Raw genomic sequence first — 23793 nt, forward strand, 5'->3', positions numbered from 1 at the left:
TCTGTCCTGGACAGAACTGGAAAAAGGAAGATTATCGAAGTTGATGGTGCGAATATAGATTGAAGAAAAATCAGTTTTTATGCACTGATTTACTCCATAGACTGAGTATCTTTCACTGCAGGTTTTGTTGTGTTTTTTCTGTATTTCCATTCATAAGACTAGAAAAGCACTTAGACAGCACAGACCTCCACCAAGGCTGCTCATTCCTTGTATCATTTCCAATGGATAAGTCCCGATAAGTCCATACTGGTCGATTTTTCGTAGGATTGCAATCATGTGATCATCAGGAGGCAACTAAAATACTGTTCACTTGATAATTACTGTTACAATGGTCCCATTATCTCGCAATGATAAAGACATCTTTATAAAAATCTTGGGTCCAGACAATAATCCGTGTCGCTGACAAAATCTCATCAATTGGTCTTTGTGTCATTTCTGACTGTCCCTGATAACTTCATCCAAATCTGTTTATACATGTTTGAGTAATGTTGCTAACAGACAGACAAACAGACAAACCAGAGTCAGCAACACAAAATAGAAAATCAACAAACTCACCTATGGATCCTCACCCCGTTTCATTAAAACATTATTCAATTCAATTTTATTTATGTTGTGCTAATTACAAATCAGATCGTCTCAAGATGCTTCACAGAACCCAAGTGGCCTGAACACCTAGAGCTCGGCCTAAGGTGACAGTGACAAGAAAAAAACTCCCCTTTAACAGGAAGAAACCTAGAGCAGAACCCGGCTCATAAGGGGGACCCATTTGCCAGTGGCCACCAGGTTGAGAGGGACAGAAGAAGTTATTATTAGCAGTGCAGTGACAAGATGGGGACAGCTGGAGACGCAACACTGAGCTTCTAAACCAGGATTCAGGAAAACAATAAACCCCAAAATTAACTAGAATTTATTGATATTATTGTTAACAAAACTTTGCATGTCAAAAAAAAAACAACACACTGTTATTGATAACAATATTGTAGTATCTGACCAGATGTGCTGTTAGACATGTGATTCTCATGACTTGAGACAAGTGATGTTGGTGTTGCTAGGCATGTGCTATATGTCAGAATGGAGTGTATCTTCTTGTTCAAAGAACTCAGTGTTGTACTAGTAGTTCCTGTGTCTAGGGAATTATCCTATGGATTTTGCCACAGCGTTTATCAATGAGGCTCTTGTTATTTGATCTTCTGATACAAATCACATGTTGCGACAATGGTTCCACTTGTTTAAAACATATAAAAGTGACTTCCGTATACTGTTCGGGGAGATTCATTTGGCCGTATCCTCCCAGACAGTCTCTCTGTCTGATCGATGCTGTTCTTCCTTATAATAAACTTATTATTAAGCAAGTCATTGTCACGGACATTTCTCCTACACCTGCACATCACGGACATCAGAGAGAAACCACGACAATATCAACTCCCCATCGGGGAATCAAACCCCAGTCTTCCGCATGACAAGCAGAGATACTGTCCACTATAATAACAAGGAGGTTGGAGGCTGTCATGTGACCACAACGAGCCAATCACAGCTTCATAACTACAATACAGCAAATGATTATTGTTTATTATGTTCATGTGATCAGTAGTAACTTAAGTTTACGATGTACGATATTTACGAAGTTGAAATATTTTAAAGACATGAAGTTTAGTTGCTTTTATAAATATTTGCATAAACAGGAGTTAATTTAATTAATACAAGTTTATATTTATTTAGTTTATTCATTATTTATAACTTTCTGCATTCCTTCTCTATGGCAGTAACTACAGATGTGTTTACATACTTCTATTTTGTCTTACAATTTCATCACAGCTTTAAAAAAGTGGTTCTAGTTTGAGATTAACAGAATTTGTTATGATTTATTATTTACCATTAATAATCGTCACACTGATACATCTGTTCTCAGATCTGTGTTTATGGTAATATTTGTGTTTTATCAGACTGGAGGCTGTTTACTCTGACTTCATATGATGAACTTTTTTCTTCTCGTTTGCACTTCAGATTAGAAAAACTGCATTTTTTTGTCATATTACTTGAACTCTGTGCATTCATAATGAAGTTCAATCAAATCAGTCGCTTTTTGTTAGTCACATCTTAGTTGTTTCAATAATATATATATGTGGAAAATTCCTTTTCTGAATTGTGACCTGTTTTACATGGGTCTATCTCTTTTACTTACTTATGCATTAGAAATTACCTATTTTTTGTTTTGCATTTTGCGCTATCATTTGTTCAGGCCCAGTACTGTTGATATTTTTACTTTGTGTTCCTAAACTTGCCATGTTTTCAACAGAGCTCTGATGTTTATGTTCTTCTTCTGTAAATACTTGAACCTGAAAAGTCAGAGAGATTAATTGATAAAGAACAAAAAAACTGTTCCATAAAAACTCAACAAGGAAACTGTCCTTGAGGTTGGATCCAAAAAGAATCAATCCTCACAGACCTCCATGATAAAACGTCTAACCTTAGAGCAGAAATAAACGTGTAGCCGACTGTTCTGGGTTTGCCTATACTGTTTGTATGTAATAAAATAACAAACGGGGCAGGAGACAAGCTAACAGGTTCAATAGCGCTCTGCTTCTGTTTTTATTCCTCCCGACCAGAGAGAGAGCACTATTTTTCCCCGCGCAACTGTGCCAACACTTCATTCACTTCCGTCCCATGGCAACTCCGAGGGACAAACCTCCTCTCTATCCCAACATAAACACTAAACAGTCTGTTACACATGTCCCCCTCCCAATAAGAAACGTCCCCGTTTCTACTAAAACAGAACAATGGGCAAAAAATCAACACAAAGAAAACAACTCCAGTAAACACATCGGTTCTAAACACCTAACAAATCAAACAGTTTTCAGTACCCTCAGTGCTCAACACAAAACAGCAACACAATCATAGAACTTCACTTTTTTATATAACAGCAAATATTCCCTGCATTGCCCAAATCAGAATGCAATATTCAATTCAATTCAATTTTATTTATATAGCGTCAATTACAGTCAAATCGTCTCAAGACGCTTTACAGAACCCAAATGCCTGACCCCCAGAGCAAGCCCAAAGGCGACAGTGGTAAGGAAAAACACCCTTTTAACAGGGAAGAAACCTCGAGCAGAACCCGGCTCTATATAGGGGGGACCCATCTGCCTGCTGGCCGGGCGGGTTGAGAAGGACAGAAGAGGGCAAGGGGGAGGGATGGGAGAAGAGGGAGGGGTGGGAAAGCAAGGAAAACACAACACACATTTGGATACATGCATGACAGGATATGTGACACAGACAAAGTATAAGCTAACATTGAAAACTAACTCATAGTTTACTCTTATGATGTACGGCTCTGACATTAAATATACTACATATATAGCTAGCAGTAAAATTCAAACAGTATGTAAGTTAGCATAACAAGTATAGTGAAGGCAATGCAGAGTTGACTGGTGGAAAAGGGGAGTTGGAAGCAGAGGGCTGGAGGAAGGTCAGCAGCAGCATCCCACAGTGGAAATGGTGGAGACTGGACCAGTTGGTGGAACATCGACCGCAGATCTGAAGCATCCAGCTCTGGGACCAGGGACACTCGGAGAAATAGCACAGGGAGAAACAGAGTGAATGTACTGCAATAACGGTATACGTATTAAATGTAAAGGTAGATAGAGAAGGGCTCAGTGCGTCAAGAAAAGTCCCCCAGCAGCCTAGGCCTAAAGCAGCATGACTGGGGGCAGAACGAAGGGACGTCCAAGAAGGAGTCAGCTGTGCAATGAAGACACAAGCCGAACCCCTGTGGGTCACCCAGTCAGCCCCAACTATAAGATTAGTCAAAAAGGAACGTTTTAAGCCTGGTCTTAAAAATAGAGAGGGTGTCTGCCTCCCGAACCCAAACTGGGAGCAGGTTCCACAGGAGAGGCGCCTGATAACTGAAGGCTCTGCCTCCCATTCTAGTTTTAGAAATTCTAGGAACAACAAGTAAGCCTGCAGTTTGAGAGCGAAGAGTTCTACTAGGATAATAAGGTACTATCAGATCTTTAAGATATGATGGAGATTGGTTATTAAGAGCTTTATATGTCAGAAGAAGGATTTTAAATTCTATTCTGGATTTAACAGGAAGCCAGTGAAGAGAAGCTAGTATAGGGGAAATATGATCTCTTTTGCTAACTCCTGTCAGTACTCTCGCAGCAGGGTTTTGGATCAACTGTAGATGTTTAAAAGAGCTATTTGGACAACCCAATAATAAGGAATTGCAATAGTCAAGCCTGGAAGTAACAAAAGCATGAACTAATTTTTCTGCATCACTCTGAGACAGAATGTTCCTGATTTTTACAATATTACGCAGGTGAAAAAAGGAAGTCGTACAGACTTGCTTTATGTGCGAATTAAAGGACATGTCCTGGTCAAAAATAACTCCAAGATTCCTCACAGTGGTACTGGAGGCCAATGTGATGCCATCCAGAGTAACTATTTGCTTTGAAAGCGAGTTTCTAAGATGTTTGGGGCCAAATACAATGACTTCAGTTTTGTCTGAATTTAGCAGTAGGAAGTTAAAAGTCATCCAGGTTTTAATGTCCTTAAGACAATCTTGCAGTCTAGCTAACTGATCAGTTTCATCTGGCTTCATAGATTAATACAATTGTGTGTCATCTGCATAACAATGGAAGTTAATACAATGCTTCCTAATAATATTGCCTAAAGGAAGCATGTATAATGTGAAAAATATCGGTCCTAAGACAGAACCCTGCGGAACTCCATGATTAACTTTAGTATGCTCAGAAGAGTTATTCTTGACATGCACAAACTGGAACCTATCTGATAAGTAGGATTTAAACCAGTACAGTGCTGTCCCTTTAATGCCAATTGAATGTTCTAGACGCAGTAATAAAATTTTGTGGTCGATTGTATCAAACGCTGCACTAAGATCTAACAAAACAAGTACAGAGACTCGTCCATTATCTGATGCTATGAGAAGATCATTAGTAACTTTCACTAGAGCTGTCTCTGTGCTATGATGCACTCTGAAGCCTGACTGAAACATTTCAAACAAATTATTCCTTTGTAAGTGTTCACATAACTGATTTGCAACTGTTCTTTCCAGAATTTTAGAGAGAAATGGTAGGTTGGATATCGGTCTATAGTTAGCTACCACATCTGGATCTAAAGTGGGCTTTTTAAGCAAAGGTTTGATGACAGCAACCTTAAAAGCCTGTGGTACATAGCCTGTTACTAGAGAGAGATTAATCAGATCTAACATTGAAGAATTAATTAAAGGTAAAATCTCCTTGAAGAGTCTAGTTGGGATAGGATCTAAAAGACATGTTGATGGTTTGGATGTAGAAACTGTTGAAATTAGTTCAGAGAGACATATAGGAGTGAAGAATTCTAAACATCCATCAGGTCTAACAGCCAATTCAAAAGCATCTGTGACATTTGTAGGAAGGGCCAGATTAATTTTATCTCTAATCAGAACTATTTTATGTGTAAAGAAGCTCATGAAGTCGTTACTGGTTAAAGCTAAAGGAATACAAGGTTCAACGGAGCTCTGACTCTTTGTGAGCCTGGCTACAGTGCTAAAGAGAAACCTGGGGTTGTTCTTGTTCTCCTCTATTAAAGATGAATAATAAGTTGTCCTGGCATTACGAAGAGCTTTTTTATAGATTACTAGACTATTTTTCCAAGCCACATACACTACCTCTGAATTAGTGGAATACCACTTTCTTTCCAGCTTTCGGGATGCCTGCTTTAAAGTCCGCAGCTGGGAATTATACCAAGGAGCAAGTCTTCTCTGAGATATAACTTTCTTTTTTACAGGTGCAACACTATCAAGAGTTGAACGCAGTGAGGCTGAAGCATTATTAACATAATAATCCACTTCTGTGGGGGTAAAATTATAATATTTGCCTTCTGATTTATCAGTAAATGTTGCTGAAGTAAACAGAGAGGGTATTATTTCCTTAAATTTAGATACTGAATTGTCAGACAAACACCTACTGTAATGATATTTGTTCTCAGCTGCTAAACAATCCTTTACTTTAAATTGAAATGTTATCATAAAATGGTCAGAAAGAAGAGGGTTCTGGGGAAATACTGTTAACTCTTCAATTTCTATGCCATAAGTCAGGACAAGGTCAAGAGTGTGATTAAAACTATGAGTTGGTTTATTTACATATTGAGAAAACCCAATTGAGTCTAATAGTGAATTAAAAGCTGTTGTAAGGCTGTCGCTGTCTATGTCAACATGAATGTTAAAGTCACCCACAATAATAACTTTGTCTGAACTGAGCACTAATTCAGATAAAAAGTCTGAGAATTGAGATAAAAACTCAGAATAAGGAGCAGGAGGACGATATATAACAACAAATAAAACTGGTTTCTGAGCTTTCAAATTTGGATGAGAGAGACTAAGAGTGAGATTTTCAAATGAGCTGTAATCAGGTTTAGGCCTCTGGTTCAATTTTAAACTAGAATGGTAGATTGCTGCTACTCCTCCTCCTCGGCCTGTGATTCGAGGAATATGACAGTTAATATGACTAGGGGGAGTTGATTCGTTTAGGCTAACAAATTCTTCCTGCTGCAACCAGGTTTCAGTCAAACAGAACAAATCAATCTGGTGATCAGTTATCAACTCATTTACTAGCAGAGATTTAGACGAGAGAGATCTAATATTTAACAGACCACATTTAATTTTCCTGTTTCTTTGCTCCGTTGAAATAGAGGTATTAATTTTTATTAAATTTTTGTGGTTACTATTTCTTTTGTATATTTTTGATTTGTTTAATTTATTGAATTTTGGTGGTCGGGGGACAGACACAGTCTCAATAAAGTTAACTGAATTACTGGAGGGTGACAGCAGTGAGGAAACTGCAGAGAGGTGTGTAAGACTACAGCTCTCCATCCTGGTCTTAACTCTGGGTTGTCATGCTTTAGGAGTACTAATAAAATCAGCCATATTCCTAGAAATGAGAGCTGCACCAGCCAAAGTGGGATGGATGCCGTCTCTCCTAATCAGACCAGGTTTTCCCCCAAAAGAGCTCTAATTATCTATAAAGCCCACGTCGTTTGATGGACACCACATAGACAAACAGCGGCGAAACGACGACATGCCGCTAAACAAGTCATCGCTGGTCAGATCAGGCAAGGGTCCAGAGAAAACTACGGAGTCCGACATGGTTTTGGCGAAAGTACACACCGATGCCACGCTAATTTTGGTGACCTCCGATTGGCGTAACCGGGTGTCGTTACCGCCGACGTGAATAACAATCTTACTATATTTACGATTATCTTTAGCCAGCAGTTTCAAATTTGCTTCTATGTCGCCCGCTCTGGCCCCTGGGAGGCATTTAACTATGGTCGCTGGTGTCGCTAGCTTCACGTTTCTGACTATGGAGCTGCCAATGATCAGAGTTGGTTTCTCAGCGGGTGTATCGCTGAGCGGGGAAAAACGATTTGAAACATGAAGCGGTTTGTGGTGAGCCGGGACAGCAGGCTTGAGTTTAGGACTGTTTTTCCTACGAACTGTCACCCATCCTCCCGGCTGTTCGGGCGCTGCTAAGGGACGGCTAACAGATGCTACAGTAGCTAAGCTATTGCGATCCGCACCGGCTAAGGGGGCCTGGCTAGCTGCTAGCAGGTTATTTTCCATGGTGCGGAGCCGCGATTCCAATTCAGAGAGCCTCGCCTCCAGAACTACAAAAAGGCTGCACTTATTACACATATCGTTATCACGAAAGGAGGCAGAGGAATAACTAAACATGTGGCACACTGAGCAGGAGAGGGAAAGAGAGGGAGAGGAAGAGGCAGAAGCAGAAGCCATGCTAACAACACGACACAGTGCTGAAACAGGAAATGACGCAATACGCTCCCCGTAACGTCAGACGTCGCCTGCAGGATCGGTCCAAGCGGCCTTCCGAAGACTCTTGCAGATAATACAGGCAAAGGCATCCTTCACAGCAGCTGCTTCAGCCTCAGTCAAGGACACTGTTGTTCTTAAACTTGCTCGGTTTGTCAGCTCCTTGATTGTAGTTGACACCTCCTGAAGACCCTGTGCTGCCAGTACCACCTCTTCAATTGTATCAAACACTGCATCTAGACCATTATCATCTCGCCGACTAAAAAAAACAGGCAAAATATATTTGGGCTCAACAGAATCCTAATCAGTAAAAATGCAATCATTGTAACCAGTTGTTCAGTCTTGGTGCCTGTGTCATATTTCACCTCAGTCTCCTCTTTTTGCTTCCTTGTAACTGCCGTAAATCTCCTTCCTTCACAGCACAAACTTTCCTTGCAGTTTGCTTCCAAAACACTGATCCTGAAAATAAAATAGCTTATTTAGTAGTACGTGAAGTATACAGTTTACAGAAAAAGGGAGAGTTTGTTAAGACCAGAGGTTTATAAATATTAGTTTTTATTTATTAATTTACCTCTGGTGCCCTCTGTGTCCAAGATCTGGTTTCCCTGAGCATCAGTAAGTTCAAGGGCATCATTTACTTGTGATGCCCACGAAAGAAGCCTCAAATTCCAAGAATCGGACTGTCAGGGCTTTGCTTGTTTCCAATCTGCCATCCACAAGATCAGCAATGAAGACGGTCCTGAAGATGAAAATAATTTGGAAATTCCTTGTACATTCTTGTAATACAGACAGAACATATCAAATTCACACCAATTATGGTTGATAGATAGATAGATAGATAGATAGATAGATAGACAGACAGACAGACAGATAGACAGATAGATAGATAGATTCTCATATAAGCCTGATGCGCTTATCTTATGTGCTCAAGCATTTGGTCACCTTTGGAATGTCTTAGCCATGGGTGCTCTCGGAGAGGGCCTTGCAGTTGAAGCTGAGCCCGCAGCGGCACTTGCTGGCCGGCGGAAGGAGAAACGGGTCGGGAATGGTCCAGGCACACTGGCTGGCTCCCCCATATCATCACTCTCTCCATGCTCTTCATAATATCCCCTTACAATAAGGTCAATAGTTCTGAATTGACCCTCATTTCCAGGGAATATGGCCATATTGTTATCATCGGTAATGTAGAGACTGGAGTTATGAACCTTTGAAAAAACAGAGCAAGAGGTTTATGAAAAATGTGGGGTAGTGTTGTAAATATTTTTCTCTGACAATAGATTAATAATAGTGACAGGTTACAATGACAAATGTTTTTATTTTGAAATAGAAATGTGTTGTGTTGTCTTCCCTTCGTGTATTGTTTAGACTTTAAGTTGCTACAAAGAATCTTCCGGTTGCTAGGTAACGAATCAGACTTTTCCTCCTTGTCTTATTCATGTTGCCTCTGTTTTTCAGTAGTGTTTTATGGCATAGATAGATAGATAGATAGATAGATAGATAGATGTGATCGGCCTGAATGAGTGAATGTAACTAGTCAAAACGTGAAATACAGATATCTGAAACTACGTTATCTGAAATCTCATTGTAGACATCAGAAATGAACAGCTAGGTTACGTTTTGTGGTTAACAGTAGAGGGCAATTTCATAAAAAAATATTTACCTGGAAAATCCTGGCTATTTTTTCGGTAGTCATGTCATCCTCCTTTAGGGTGATACGCTTTGCTCCCCGAAACAACACAAAGCTGTCCATGGCTGTTGGGGCTGATGGCTCCTGGCTGCTATTCCAGATCGAAAGATTGTTGCGATGAGCAAGCTAGCGTAACTATGTTTGCTAACACTCATTACAAAACTTCCGGGTCACGTACATCCAACCAATTAAATATTAAAATCAAATTCATTCATGCGGCCCGTTTTTCCATTTATTTTTGATCTGATCCTGAAATTGAAATATAAAAAACCAGGCATTTTGTCGTTTTTTGTGTTAGATTAAAAAACGAAGAACAAAATAATCTGTCACTTTTTTATGTTTTCATTTTTGATTGCCAATTGAAAATAGAAAGAACGAATGATACACGGTTTCACGGATTAGAAATACAAGGCGTTTTTCCTTTTCATGATCAAAAAGGGATATACGAAATTTTAAAAATGCTTTGATATTGTTGCTTTGTGTTCCTAAACTGCTCATGTTTTTAAACGTCTTCCTCTATATATACTTGAACCTGAAAAGTCACAGAAAATAATCAATAAAGAAAAAAAAACTGTTCCATAAAACCTCAATAAGGAAACTCCCCTTAAGGTTTGATCCAAAAACAATCAATCCTCACAGATCTCCATGTTAAAACGTCCAGGCTTAGAGCAGAAATAAACATGTTTCCTGTCTGATACAAAGAAACAGAAATGTTGTTTCTGTGAAACAATGCCACGTGATTTTTATTGATTCAAACCTGCACAGAGAGACCTCAATGGATTTCTCGTCTATCACCACTCGGTCGTGACAACCCATAGAAAGTATTGTTTTCACATCAAAAACTCACACTATTGGGGTGTTTGTGGTTTACAGAAGTACAGAGAATGAAATCAGACAATTTCTGTTTGGTTGCTAGGTAATGTTAGCATGCTCAGGTTAGCATGTGCTAGCATTAACATCCTTATCAAGTATTGAAAATAACTGCAAAGGAGTAATGTCTTGAAGATAATTGCAAATAAAATCAAAATAACTACAAAGACACAAAATAACAACAAAAGACACGGTTGTTGAACTGTACAAGCTATAGATTGCCCTGTAATTCCAGTTCTCTGACATTGGACATTCTAGTACAAATATAGAATCTGAAAATGAAAATATGTCCACACTTCAAACTAATGTCTTACTGATGTTGGGATCAATACTTTATTATCATTGCAGACTGTAAATCAATGAGATGGTTGAAAATAACAGTGAAAATAACAACAATGAGACATCAGAGAACTACAAAGGAACACAAAATGACCACAAAGAGATATTAAACAACCACAAATAAAAACAAAATGAGACACAAAATAACAACAAATCACTTCAAAGATATAGAAAATGACCACAAATAGAAACAAAACTATTATAAACACAAATACCTACAAAAGTACTACCAAGAAACACAAAACAAACTCCAAAGAGACAAAACAACCAAAGACAACTGAACTGTCATGTGGCCAGCAAAACATAAACGTGTTGTACTGTGAAATCTGCATCATCTTTATTGGATTAAAGTGTTTAGAAGAATCTCACTTTGTACAGATTCAGAACCATCTGTTGTGTGTGTGTTCACTTTTAGTTTCATTTCTGTTTCCAGAAGAGCCTGAACTTATGGAAATTTCATGTACTGGGCGTGGTTTGAATTACCTTTGGGCTGGTGGAGATAAAACTCTCCTCCCCGCAGCAGCAGAGCATCACTACATGTTCCTCACAGCAGAGACTTTATATTTGTCTTTTTGATCAACATCCTCATCTAAACATGCCAATGCAGACCCGGAGAAACAGGAGAGGACTACCTGAACATTATGTCAGTGGTCGGCACTTAAACCTGAATGATTTGAAGCAGGAAGCTCAACATTTGGAAAACCAGTACCTCTACAAAGAAAACATCCCAAACTCACCAAAGTCGGAGTTCCATGTGACTCGTCTGAAACACGACACCGATCGACAAGGGTTGAGGGGCATCAGGATGGACGAAGGCTTCAAGGATCCATACGAAGGTGTCCTGTCGTGGTGGAGTCTGGCTTTGGGCCCTGAGGAGGTGAAGTCAGCTGAGACGAGGCTCCTGCAGCAGAAATTCAATCTCACAGAGGATGAGGCCTCCATGCATCCCAGCTTCCTCTATAAGTTTACCAGCTCTCCAGCCTTCTCAGAGGAGTCCAGACTGGGTTCATACCGCTTCACCTTCAACCTGAAGGACGTACTGGAGGCCTACAGCCAGCAGGTAGGAACTCTGGAAAATAACTTGTAATACACAGTGGTGAATGAAAGTTTCTGTACACTTTAAATAATGTTTATATCACAGAAGTACTGATCTTCTATACATGCTAAAATACACTGGGTCAAAAACAAACATACAGCAACTTTAATATACAGAAGTCTCAAGACTGCAGTGATACATACGGTCTGATGGAAACTTTTGCTCATGACTGTATCTACAGGTTCAATTTGCAATAAAATGTCAGCTGTCCTGCAAACAGTAATAATCTGCCATCAAGGTTGACTATCTGTTGTTGAAACATTTATAGCAGGGATCACCAAACTTCATGAAACTGAGAGATACTTCAAGGGGAACGAGTCTTAAAGGGACACTTTTTTGATCCAAACTTCCTGAATAAACTGGCACAACTACTTTTTAATAACAGTAACAATAATAACAATAATAGTGATATGTAAGGAGACAGTCTGATCACATTGGTGTTAATAATTATTTTACTGATTTCCACAACATTGATGGTCGGAAACAGATGTATATAAACATGCAACATTATTCATTGCTGTTAACCTGTTCTAACATTTGAAAGTCAGCGGTATCACATCTCTGAAATGTTTGTAAATATCTTTCTTGAAGTGAAGGCCATTTCTTACAGTGTTTATCATGTCAGCAACAGTCTTATCTTTGCCTTGTAGTTCACAGTTCTAATGGTTCAGTTTCCCATTGATGTCTGTTAAAAATTCACTTTTCTGCCATGTTTTGATGGTAAAAACCACATCTAGTCCCCATCATGTTCTCCAGCAAAGAGTGATGTGGAGGTTTGACACAAGCGTTGAACTCATTTACACATAAAACGTTTTTGTTTTTAAAAATGTATATTACATATTGTCATGATTAAATCTGCATTAATGTAGGTGTTTTTGAGTCAAAAAGAAAAGAAACTACATTTTTTTAAAACTATCTCCATGGTGACTAGTGCAGTTTATAGAACATGCCTCGTGGGCACCTTGTTGACTACCTCTGATTTACAGACTCTGATGAATGAGTCCTTCTTGTACAGTCAGGTGTTATCTCCAGTAAAACTTCTGTTCTTGTTTCAGTTTTGCTCTGGAGGTCAGCCGGTCATGAGGGTCTATGAAACTGTCCTGTACAAAAAGGAAGTGCTGCATACCGTGTTGGTCCACAGTCCAGTCCTCAGTCCAGCCAATCAGGAGCTTTTCTCCAAGTATCCTCTGCTGACTGACGATCCGAACGCCGTCTGTGTTTACAGAGACGGCCGCTTCATCTGGAGGCCATATGCCATGAGTAAGGAACACAGGTAAGACCAACAAAGAGATAAATGGGCTCAGAACCAGGACATGAATGGCAGCAGAATCAGTTGTGTAGCTGATTAGAATATCTCTGTTTGTTGCTGTTTGGTTTTTCCATCAGGTTTGAGTTGGTGGAGAGACCTGGAGAAAACCGGATGGATGCTCAGGAGTGGCATCCTCCAGAGTTTTATATCTGGGATCACGTTGCCATCGCCCTGCATGTGGGCAAAAAGGTATCTTCAAAGCTTGTTCTGTCTAAACGGCTTAAACCTTTAACGCTTAATGTTTCAGGGAAAAAATACCCTCAGTTGTCAAAAAAAGTCAAGGCAAAAAAATTGGGACTTTGTTCTCCAACTTCTGTTTTGTCAAGTACGTCAGAAGGCGTCTTTAAAAAGAAAAGTTAATTTGAGCTGCTTGAACTGTTCAGTAATTTTGTTTCAATTAGTCATATTTTATAAATATTTGCTTGTTTAGTTTTACTTTATTTCTTTTTCAGATACTGAAGTTCGATGCTAAACAACTGAGAAAGAACCTCAAGTTCTGCCACCAGGGTGAACCAGCTATTGGGACTTTTGAAAGTTTCGAGGACGCTAAAAACGAAGTTCAACGTCTGTGGGCAGACTGTGACTTCCCACTGGACCAGGAGTGTTCACTGGAGCAGCATTTCACAGGTATTACAGCTGAAACTCACTGAGCTGAACTGACTTCACAATCACCAGCTTTTCTTTGATCATTCTTTATGAAAACTTGATTCTGTTGACTGCATGAACCTGTTTTTACTGAAAAACACGAACAGCTGGGAAGGTTCGAAAATGGGAAAAATGACAGAAAAATCCAAGAAACTACAGTTCGGCTGTTTTTTATTTAACCTTTATTTAACCTGTGTTTGAACTTTTATTATCATAAAGTAAGAAGCTGCTGTTGCTGCACTGTTGGTATTTTAAAATGATTTACACAGTTTACTTTGAAACTATAAACAAGTACAAGCAAAATGTTAAAAAAATAATAATACTAAACTGTGGCAAAAAATGTTTTTTTTGCAACATCTGTTTTGTCCAGTCACATCTGAAGTGCCGCCCATTAATTCCTAAAAATGGAAACCAACTTAATATTTCTAAGTTTACCATTTTATTTCAATGTGCTGGATCAGCATGTAGCTACAGTCAGTAACCATGACAACAGAGATGCAGACGTCAGCCAGATAAGAGCTAATTTATTACAAAAATGATTTAATGGTTTTAAATAATGGTTTGAATTTACTATTTGTCAACTGTATGTGCAGTAATTTTATTATTACATTATTACAGTCATTCTGAACTATTTTAAAGTCATTTCAGATTGTTTTCCTGTAACTTTTTGAGTTTTTTTTGAATAATTTAGGAAATTCTTTGAATCATTATCTACTAATTTTGAGGTAATTTGGGGGGGGGGGAAATGAGTTTCACTGCACAATTTTTTAGTCATTCTGTACAAGTTTAAAGTCATTTTTGACACGATTTTACCTTTTTTTGATAAATTTGGGCAAATTTTTAGTCTTTAGCATTGTGACGGCCCCCATGTGTCCGTCTATTAGGTGAACTAATGACATCTGTTCTCTTTAAGGTGCTGGGATTGGCCAGGTGTAATCATTGAGATGTGGAGCACCTGGGCCCGCTGCTCCACCTCAGCTATACTTCCTTCCTGTGATCTGTCTGGGCTCTCTCTGCTCCTGGTTCCAGTCGCCTGAGCCACATCCACATTATTTAGCTTCTTTTGTTAGTGCACCTTTCAACACCTTGCATCACATCACTTCCACACAGCCACATACACACGACTGATATTACAGACTAGACACACTCCATACTTACAGTTATCCTTTGATTATTTTACTTTAATTTGTAATAAATTGCTTGCTTTTAAGGAAACACAGGTTTTACTGACGGGAGTTAGTTTAATTTCTAAGAATCTATATTTACTCACATTTTTGTCTGAGAATCAGGACCTTAATCTCTTAACCACCTTAATTTGTATTTGCACACTTTTTTGTTTTGCTATTTATTTTACACATAAAACACTTTATCATTGGTACATTCTTTACATGGGACAGTGTTCTTATTGTGTATTTTTATTTATGGTGGTGGGACTCTTTCTGCTGTAACAACCAAACTATTATAACATTGAGTACAGATGTATTTACATACTTCTATTTTGTCTACAATTACATTAAAAGTGTGGACATTTTGCTTGATTCATATTACACGTCCAAAAAGTTTGGTTTAATTTTTAGTTTGGGGTCAACAGAGTTTGTTTTGATTCATTGTGTTCCATTAATAATCATCTCATTGATTCATCTGTCCTCACATCTATCTGTGTTTATGTTCATAACTGTGTTCTATCAGATGTTTACTCTGACTTCATGCACGTTTTTCTTCTTGTTTGCATCTCTGATTAGATGTCAAACTGCATTTTTTCTCATTATTTGTGCTCTGTTCAATGACAATAAAGTTCAACCTAATCTAATCTAATCCAATAGCCAATTTTTTAGTTGTAACTTATTCTTGTCATGTATAGATGTGGTTATTTCCTGTTCTGAATCTTGATCTGCTTTACATGGTGTAGCTCTTTTGCTTATTAATAGTATATTGTTAAAATTAGCTCTTAATTTGTGCTCCTTCTCTTTCATTTGTTCACGTTTGGGTTGATATTTTTGATTTTGAGTTCCTAAACTTTCCATTTTTTAAAATGTCTTCCTCTGTAAATACTTGAACCTGGAAAGTCACAGGGAAGAATCTATAAAGAAAAAAAAAACTGTTCTATAAACACTCAATAAGGAAACTCTCTCTGAGATCCAACAAGAATCAATCCTTACAGACCTCCGTGTTAAAACATCCAACCTTAGAGCAGAAATAAACATGTTTCCTGCCTGGTACAAAGAAACAGAAATGTTGTTTCTGATTTTTCTTGAGTACTGACCTCATTCCTGATTTGCTGCATTCCAAAAGAGTCCCACTTTGTCGGCAGGACTTTAAACCCAGAGAGGAAATCACAAGACAGTTTCTCTTCTCTTGCTTTTCTTTTGAAGTTCTTCATGTTAAAAACAAACTGCCACAAAAAATATGAATGCTATTTCCTTTATTGTTAATGAAACATTAAAACAGAAACATTATGTTGCTCTTAGAAAAGTGTAGAAAGGAGCCAAAAATATCATCGGGTAGTGCAATGTACTTTCAGTGAAAATATCACTATGAGCTTCAGAATAATAATAATTCCATAAACTCAATCATTATATTTCTCCTTGTTTCCTTCTTGGCAAAATTTGTGACATATTGTCCTTTTTTAAAAGAAAATATGTTTGATCATAGAAAAACTTTTCTTTCATTTAGGGTTAGCAGTCAGACAAAGTTATTTATTGTATTTGCTCTGATCATTCCTGTTTTCATAAAAAAAATGGTATATATTTTATTAATTTTGCCAGGGCATGTAAACTTATGAGCACAGCTGTACTTTTCACTGATTTATTTTAGCTGACTTACTTTCATATTTCACTGCTTTATACTTTCAGGCACTGCATTTCTTATGTTATTTTTTTCCTGAGCAACATGTGGCACAAGAGTTTCCTGTATGACTAGTAAAGTTTTATCTTCACTTCACTAATTAAAAAAGATGTTTCCACCTGGTTTGAACCAGGGACCTGCTTGTATGAGGCAAACGTGATAACTCCATCACTGCAGACATATCGGGTCTTTTCTGTCGGAAATGATACAACTGAGCAGCCTTGGTGGAGTACCGCGCTCTGTGAGTGGTTTATTGATGAGGACGTCTTCCCCTGGCTTAAAAATCTGTTCTCCATGTTCCTCATCAGCGTACACAACTCTGAAACTGCGTGAAACTCTGGTATGGACTCAACTGCAGCTGGATCTCAGCATCTTTGTAAAACCCGCCCCCACTCTACTCCCATTGGCTACTGATATTAGCTTGGTTTAGAGCAAAAGCTGTGTTCCCCTCATTCCATTGGTAGATGAACTCCATTGACAATGTAGTCCTATCTTTTTTTTCTGAGCCAAACGTTGCATGCTGGAAATTCGGAATGGTGCCGGAATACCTTTAAGCTGTGAATAATATATCTGCTGCTGTAGCGCAGTTTATCTATCTAGCTTGGTGTGACAGTAAAACAACATCTGCTGCTGATATGTTTAAGACTAAGAATCTGGTTGAAAAGCACAACTGATTATGTGTCAAAATGTGTCTACATAGAAGTGTGCACTGAACACTGAATAAAGTCTCTGTAGTCTGCTGTCCACAAAACATGCATCACTCAACACAAATTTCTTTTATTGACCTGAATGGCAAAAGTAAAAATACAAAACAAGTGAACTTAAATAACTCAAAAGTAAAAGAATTTACAAAAAATATGATTTTTTTTCGAGAAAAGGGCAAAAGTAGTGGACAATGCAGTTTATTTCTGGGACCAGACACGATCGTCTCATCAGATCAACCAAGGTTTTCATCCGTCCTCTGGATGTTCTGGAGCATGGCAGTGGTCAGGTCTTGGTGTCTTCTGATCTGTTCCAAGAACTGTTCCTCTGATCTCTCCAGACACTGCAGCAGATCCACAGCAGCACTCCGCTTCCCTTTTCCTGTATAAATCACCCAAAACAGTATAAGTTGCTTGTAATCATTTTCTACACATGTGGACAAAATTATTGGTGCCCCTCGGTTAATGAAAGAAAAACCCACAATGGTCACAGAAATCATTTGAATCTGACAAAAGTAACAATAAAGAAAAGTTCTATGGAAGTGAACCAATGAAAATCAGACACTGTTTTGAACCGTGGTTTAACAGAATTATATTAAAAAATAAACTCATGAAGCAGTCCTAGAAAAGACTGAAAATAGTGTGACCATAGGAACATGTTCAATCAAAGTGTGTCCTCGAATTAGCATCACAGGTGTCTACAAACTTGTAATCAGTCAGTCAGCCTATTCATAGGGTTACATTAGTCACTGTGCTGTTTGGTGACATGGTTTGTACCACACTAAACATGGACCAGAGGAAGACAAGGAGAGAGTTGTCTCAGGAGATTAGAAAGAAAATGATAGACAAACATGTTAAAGGTAAAGGCTGTAAGAGCGTCTCCAAGCAGCTTGATGTTCCTGTGACTACAGCTGCACATATTATTCAGAAATTTAAGGTCCATGGGACTGTAGCCAACCTCCCTGGATGTGGCCACAGGAGGAAAACTGATGACAAATGGAAGAGACGGATAATACGAATGGTAAGAAAAGAGCCCAGAACAACCTCTGAAGACATTAAAGGTGAACTCCAAGGTCAAGGTACATCAGTGTCAGATCCACCATCCATCGTTGTTTGAGCCAAAGTGGACTTTATAGGAGACGACCAAGGAGGACACCACTGTTGAAAAGAAATGATTAAAAAGCCCGAATGGAATTTGTCAAACTGCATGTTGACAAACCACAAAGCTTCTGGGAGAATGTCCTATGGACAGACGAGACAAAACTGGAACTTTTTGGCAAGACACATCAGCTCTATGTTCACAGATGCAAAAATGAAGCACATGAAGAAAAGAACAGTGTCCCTGCTGTGAAACATGGAGGATCTGTTATGTTCCGGGGCTCCTTTGCTGCATCTGGAACAGGGTGTCTGAATCTGTGCAGGTTCAATGAAATCTGAAGACTATCAAGGTATTTTAGAGAGAAATGTGCTGCCTGGTTTCAGAAAGCTTGGTCTCAGTCGCAGGTCATGGATCGTCCAACAGGATAATGACCCAAAACCCACAGCTAAAAACAGCCAAGCATGGCTAAAAGGAAAACATTGGACTATTGTGAAGTGGCCTTCTATGAGCCCTGATCTAAATCCTATTGAACATCTGTGGAAGGAGCTGAAACATCTAGAGAAGGAACCTGAGACAACTGGAGCATCTGCTCATGAGGAGTGGAACAAAATACCTGCTGAGAGCTGCAGAAGTGGGACTGCACAGTAATGTAGTGGTTAGCACTTTCACCTTGCAGCAAGGAGATCCCCGGTTCAAATCCCGGGGTGGGCCTGGGATCTTTCTGCATGGAGTTTGCATGTTCTCCCTGTGCATGCATGGGTTTTCTCCGGGTACTCCGGCTTCCTCCCACAGTCCAAGAATATGCTGAGGTTAATTGGCTACTCTAAATTGCCCATAGGTGTGATTGTTTGTCTGTATATGTAGCCCTGCGACAGACTGGTGACCTGTCCAGGGTGTCCCCTGCCTTCGCCAGAGTCAGCTGGGATAGACTCCAGCACCCTCTAATGAGGATAAAGCGGAGTATAGAGAATGGATGGAGCTGCAGAAGTCTCACTGACAGTAACAGAAATGGTTTGATTGCAGTGATTGCCTCAAAAGTTGTGCAACAAAAAATTAAATTAAGGGTACCATCATTTTTGTCCAGGACTGTTTCATGAGTTTATTTTATAAAATAATTCTGTTAAACCACGGTTCAACACCAATGTCTGATTTTCATTGGTTCATTTTCATAGAACTCTTATTTATTATTACTTTTGTCAGATTCAAATAATTTCTGTGACCATTGTGGGTTTTTCTTTCATTAACTGAGGAGTACCAACAGTTTTGTCCATGTGTTGACCAATTTTGAGGTAATTTGGAAAACATTTTTTGAGTCACGTTGTACAAGTTTTTAGTTATTCTGTACAAGTTCCAAGTCGTTTTTTACAAGCTGTTACTATTGTTTTGATAAATTTGGACAAGTTTTTCGTCATGCTGGACAAGCTTTGACTTATTTTGGCAAAAAAGATATTTGAATCATTTTATGTAAATTTCAAGTCATTTTAGATCTTTAATTGAGATTCAGTTTTGTCCTCATTTCATTGAATCTCTACAACAGAGGAAAAGTAGTTGGCAAGTTGACATGAATGGCAGAAAAGAAATGAAATATCACACTTTTTACCACCAGAGTTGATGTTTTGTCTCTCTGTTCCAGACCTCAGACTGGTTCTTGTTGGGAGGACTGGATCAGGGAAGAGCTCCAGTGGAAACATCATACTGGGAAGAGACGCCTTCAGAAAGTACTGAAATCACAGAACAATGTGGCTCTGGAGAGCAGAAGGAGTCAAGGTTTAATATGGGAGACGCTAACGTGTCGTCATTTGCTATGGTCACGTGGTACAAGACCGCTGCTGGTTGGCAAGAACTGGCAGTAACATAACGGCTTGCTACGAGAACGGTATCGGGTTTGAAACAAATACGTAAAGTTGTCGCTTTTCATGAATGAAATTGCACATGTATTTACCACAATCGTAATATCGTGTGTAGTTGTTGGTTGTACGAAGCTTTTTGAGAAGGGATCAGGCTTGAAATTTCACCGAATACCGATGGTTTCAGCCATCAACATCAAAAATTGTACCCCAGTAAGCAGCAGAGATCGTGTTTGTGGCTCCCACTTTTCTTCAGGTGAACTATTCAACAGTTTAGCATGTTTAGTATGTCCAACTTTGAGCTTATTTACCAAAAGATATTGATTTAGTGTCGCATCCTTCACATGAAGCGATCTCTACACTTTCGGTTTGGTTCAGTGTTGTCACGTGTTACCGATCGCTTTTCAGGCGATGAAAGTATACTAAAGTCGAATGAAGCATATTCAATAACATCTCCTTAAGCCAGCAGCCTCCTATTTGTAACCATATTTGTTTCTGTATGCGTCTAGCGATCGTTTTTTTAGAATTGTCCTATTTTCGATCACCAATGCTGTGGGTCTGTTACTGTTACATAGAAGCCATACTGCAGACAAAAAATACAGCAACTTCTTGACGTTTCTTTGATATCTTGTTTAAGATTAACAGAAGATATATTATTTTTAATTCATAATTATATATTTTTGGGTGGGTGACCTGACCAGCGGTGTCAATCAAGTAAAAATAAATGTCGGTGAAGGAAATGTCCGGCCACAATGATCGTCAACCCACTCAGTCTTCAAATTGTAGGGATCTGGCAAGGTTTTACTATTTCCCTGATATCTCAGCTTACTCACGTATATTTGTCGGGCCTCAGGTGATAAGGATTGAGCATAATCGGACAATTTCACGGAAGGATAGTTCGCATTGTTATCAGCCGCCATTGTTCCTCTGGTTCCTTTTGCCAATCAGCGCGGTAATCACGTGACTTCGTGACGTCACGGTTTGTAAACACTGGCGTCTCCCATAGTGATGAGGTGAGCTGCAGGTGTGTGTGATCACCCAGATAGCAAACTATGGGTGAATCAATGTTGAATCTATGTTGAGACCTAACGTAGAAATTATACAGAAAGTACAAGGTTGATAAAATGTTGAGTCAACATTTGCTTTTCAACCATAGATCACACTTTACCCAGATAACAAAAGATGTTAAATCAATGTTGAATTAGGGTTAAGAAGGTTGAATTTTGGTTACGGTTGAAGATTGATGGATGGATCAACGTTGATTCAACAACATTTTGTCAACATTGAAGTTTGTGTTTAAAAGATGCCATTGAATCTACGTTGTATTTTGGTTTAATTAAAATGTTTGACAGGTCAATGTTTAATTAATGTTGAATCTATGTTTGCAAACATGTAATCTATGTAAGCAAACGTCGTCGACACTCCTGGACTCTCAGAAAAACGGAGACGTAAGATCAGGAGATGTATCGACATGTTGGCCCCGGGGCCTCACGCCTTCCTGCTGGTCATTAAGGTGGGGCCCCAAATGGATGAAGAACAAGACACCGTGAGGCAGATGGAGGAGATCTTTGGAGAGAACGTCTGGAGCCACACATATGTAGTCCTTACCTACCAACCAGACACCGAGCATCAGGTGGCAGCAGCTAAAGACAAGCTGAAGAAGATCCTGCAGCAGAGAGTGGGAGACAGATACTACGACCTGAACATCAAAGACAGTGACTGGGTTGACTTTTATTTACTAAGCAACGTGGAAAACATGGTCATTGCAAATAGATGGAGGTTCTGCCCTGTCCAGTACAGAGCCTGAAAAAGAAAGAAGATAGATGTTCATGGTGCGAAAATAGACTGAAATAAAATCAGTTTTATCCACTGATTTACTCCTCAAATGGAATGTTTTTAAATGGAGGTTTTATTCTGTTTTTTCTTTCCATTCATAACAAAATTGCAACAACGCAGCACAAAATAGAAAATCAACACCCATCAGTGGCTCCTCATCCTGTTTATGGTTTTGTTCATCGATTTCTTTCCCAGATTTAGATCTTTTCTTCTGGCTCTGAGACAGTTTGTTTTTTTGTTTTTTGTTTTTTTGCTTCGACTGCAGTCCTGTAGTTTTAAACTTTCTGAAAGCAAGAAAAAAATGAATATTAAAACACAATCCAAAGCAGTACATAGTCTGACTCTAAAGGAAGTGTGAACAACTTTATATTCTTCTTACAAGAAGAACAAACTATAACCCTAAACCAATGAGGAGTTTAAACTGTAATTCAGGCTAAAAACAGACCAGCTGCTGCAGTAAAGTCACTAAACCGTGTGAATGTGTAATTAATCTGCTTATCAGTATCTCTGACCTTTGGTAAACAGCAGCTCACATGTAGATTTCTGTATTCAAGATTCCGTTTAATTATCATCAGTAAAGTTTTATCTCATCTTAAAGTTGTGAATGAAACTAAAGATTCTGTCCTTTTATATGGTTTTAATTGTCCTCTGGGGACAAATAAAGTTTTCTAAATCTGAATCTGAAACACAAATTGTGTCAAGAATAAATAATCAAGACATAAAATTCTAATATTTTCATGTGATGTGTAATAAATAAACCTTAACCCAGTTTGATTTGATAAATACACAAACGTGGTGGGTGGATTTTTATATAAATGACCTGTTTAAATTGTGTTTAGAGTTAAAGTTGTCCATAATTGAGCTGCTTTTAATGACAGCTAGATGTCATCATAGGATCACTCTGCTGAGTTGTTATTAGCAGGGCAGAGACAAGATGGGGACAGCTGGGGCCTATTTCACGAAGCAGGTTCATTGAAAACTCTGAGTTTGTTAACCCTGAAATGAGGGAAACTCAGAGTTTTCCGTTTCACGAAGCGAAGTAACTTAACCCTGAGACAGAGGGGTAACTCTAGCCTGTTTCACAAAGAGGGGTAACTTAAACTCTCGGTCAGTTACCACAGTAACAGACTCTATGACTTGAACCTGGTCGGCAGCAGGTTTATCTGAGAAAACCTCGAGTTTCTCTCCGTCTCCGCCCTCTTTCAGCCACACACGCTGTTTCATTTCCTCATTCATTCAGTCAGTAAGCGAGCAGGTTTTGGCGTAGAACAGCTTTTATTAACGATCCAGTGGATAAAGGAGCAGCATTACTGCACAGATAATTAAATATTCGTCGGTAGATTGTTATCAGACCGAGCATAAATGTTCTCGCATTTCCAGACAATTATCTGTTTGAGCGGCACCGTTTCGTAATCGTTTTAAGTCCATAATCTACATAAACAACCTAATCCGTCCTTACATTTACATTACCAGCCACAGTCATGCTCTCACATCCAGCAGATATTGTGTGTTGCGCTGCGGTTCTTTGCAAATGAAAGTTTTTATATAATGTCGGAGATGCAGAGCACTACAGTAAGACAACTGTATGCAGGACAGTGAGAAAAGTTTTCCTGGCTCTGAAACGACTTTTACTCATCATTGTGGACATAAACCTGTCAGAGCATCAAGGAGGATCCATAGGATTGCAGGTGAATG

At 38.9% G+C, this 23793-nt stretch overlaps 2 protein-coding genes and 1 long non-coding RNA gene across 3 annotated transcripts in view; 2 read left to right on the forward strand and 1 right to left on the reverse strand.

The window, feature by feature from the left end:
- The window catches only part of LOC110972346 (uncharacterized), a 185039-nt gene extending 169728 nt beyond the window's left edge, over positions 1-15311 (forward strand). Inside the window, exon 6 of the mRNA XM_051937136.1 lies at positions 14685-15311. Coding sequence (XP_051793096.1) covers positions 14685-14707 — 23 coding nt within the window. The 3' untranslated portion in view covers positions 14708-15311. The remainder of the gene's footprint in view (positions 1-14684) is intronic.
- LOC110972118 (GTPase IMAP family member 8-like) overlaps positions 1-23793 on the forward strand; it is a 323852-nt gene that overhangs the window by 202381 nt on the left and 97678 nt on the right. The gene's annotated exons all lie outside the window — the stretch shown is intronic.
- On the reverse strand, positions 7968-9680 carry LOC127530461 (uncharacterized). The gene is made up of 5 exons (XR_007937030.1): positions 9486-9680; positions 8768-9030; positions 8397-8564; positions 8191-8284; positions 7968-8084 (listed from the first exon to the last, which is right to left on the reverse strand). It is a non-coding gene; the product is annotated as an uncharacterized LOC127530461 (long non-coding RNA).

This window comes from Acanthochromis polyacanthus, chromosome 17 (genome assembly GCF_021347895.1).
Source record: "Acanthochromis polyacanthus isolate Apoly-LR-REF ecotype Palm Island chromosome 17, KAUST_Apoly_ChrSc, whole genome shotgun sequence".
In the NCBI taxonomy this organism is placed as follows: Eukaryota; Metazoa; Chordata; class Actinopteri; family Pomacentridae; genus Acanthochromis; species Acanthochromis polyacanthus.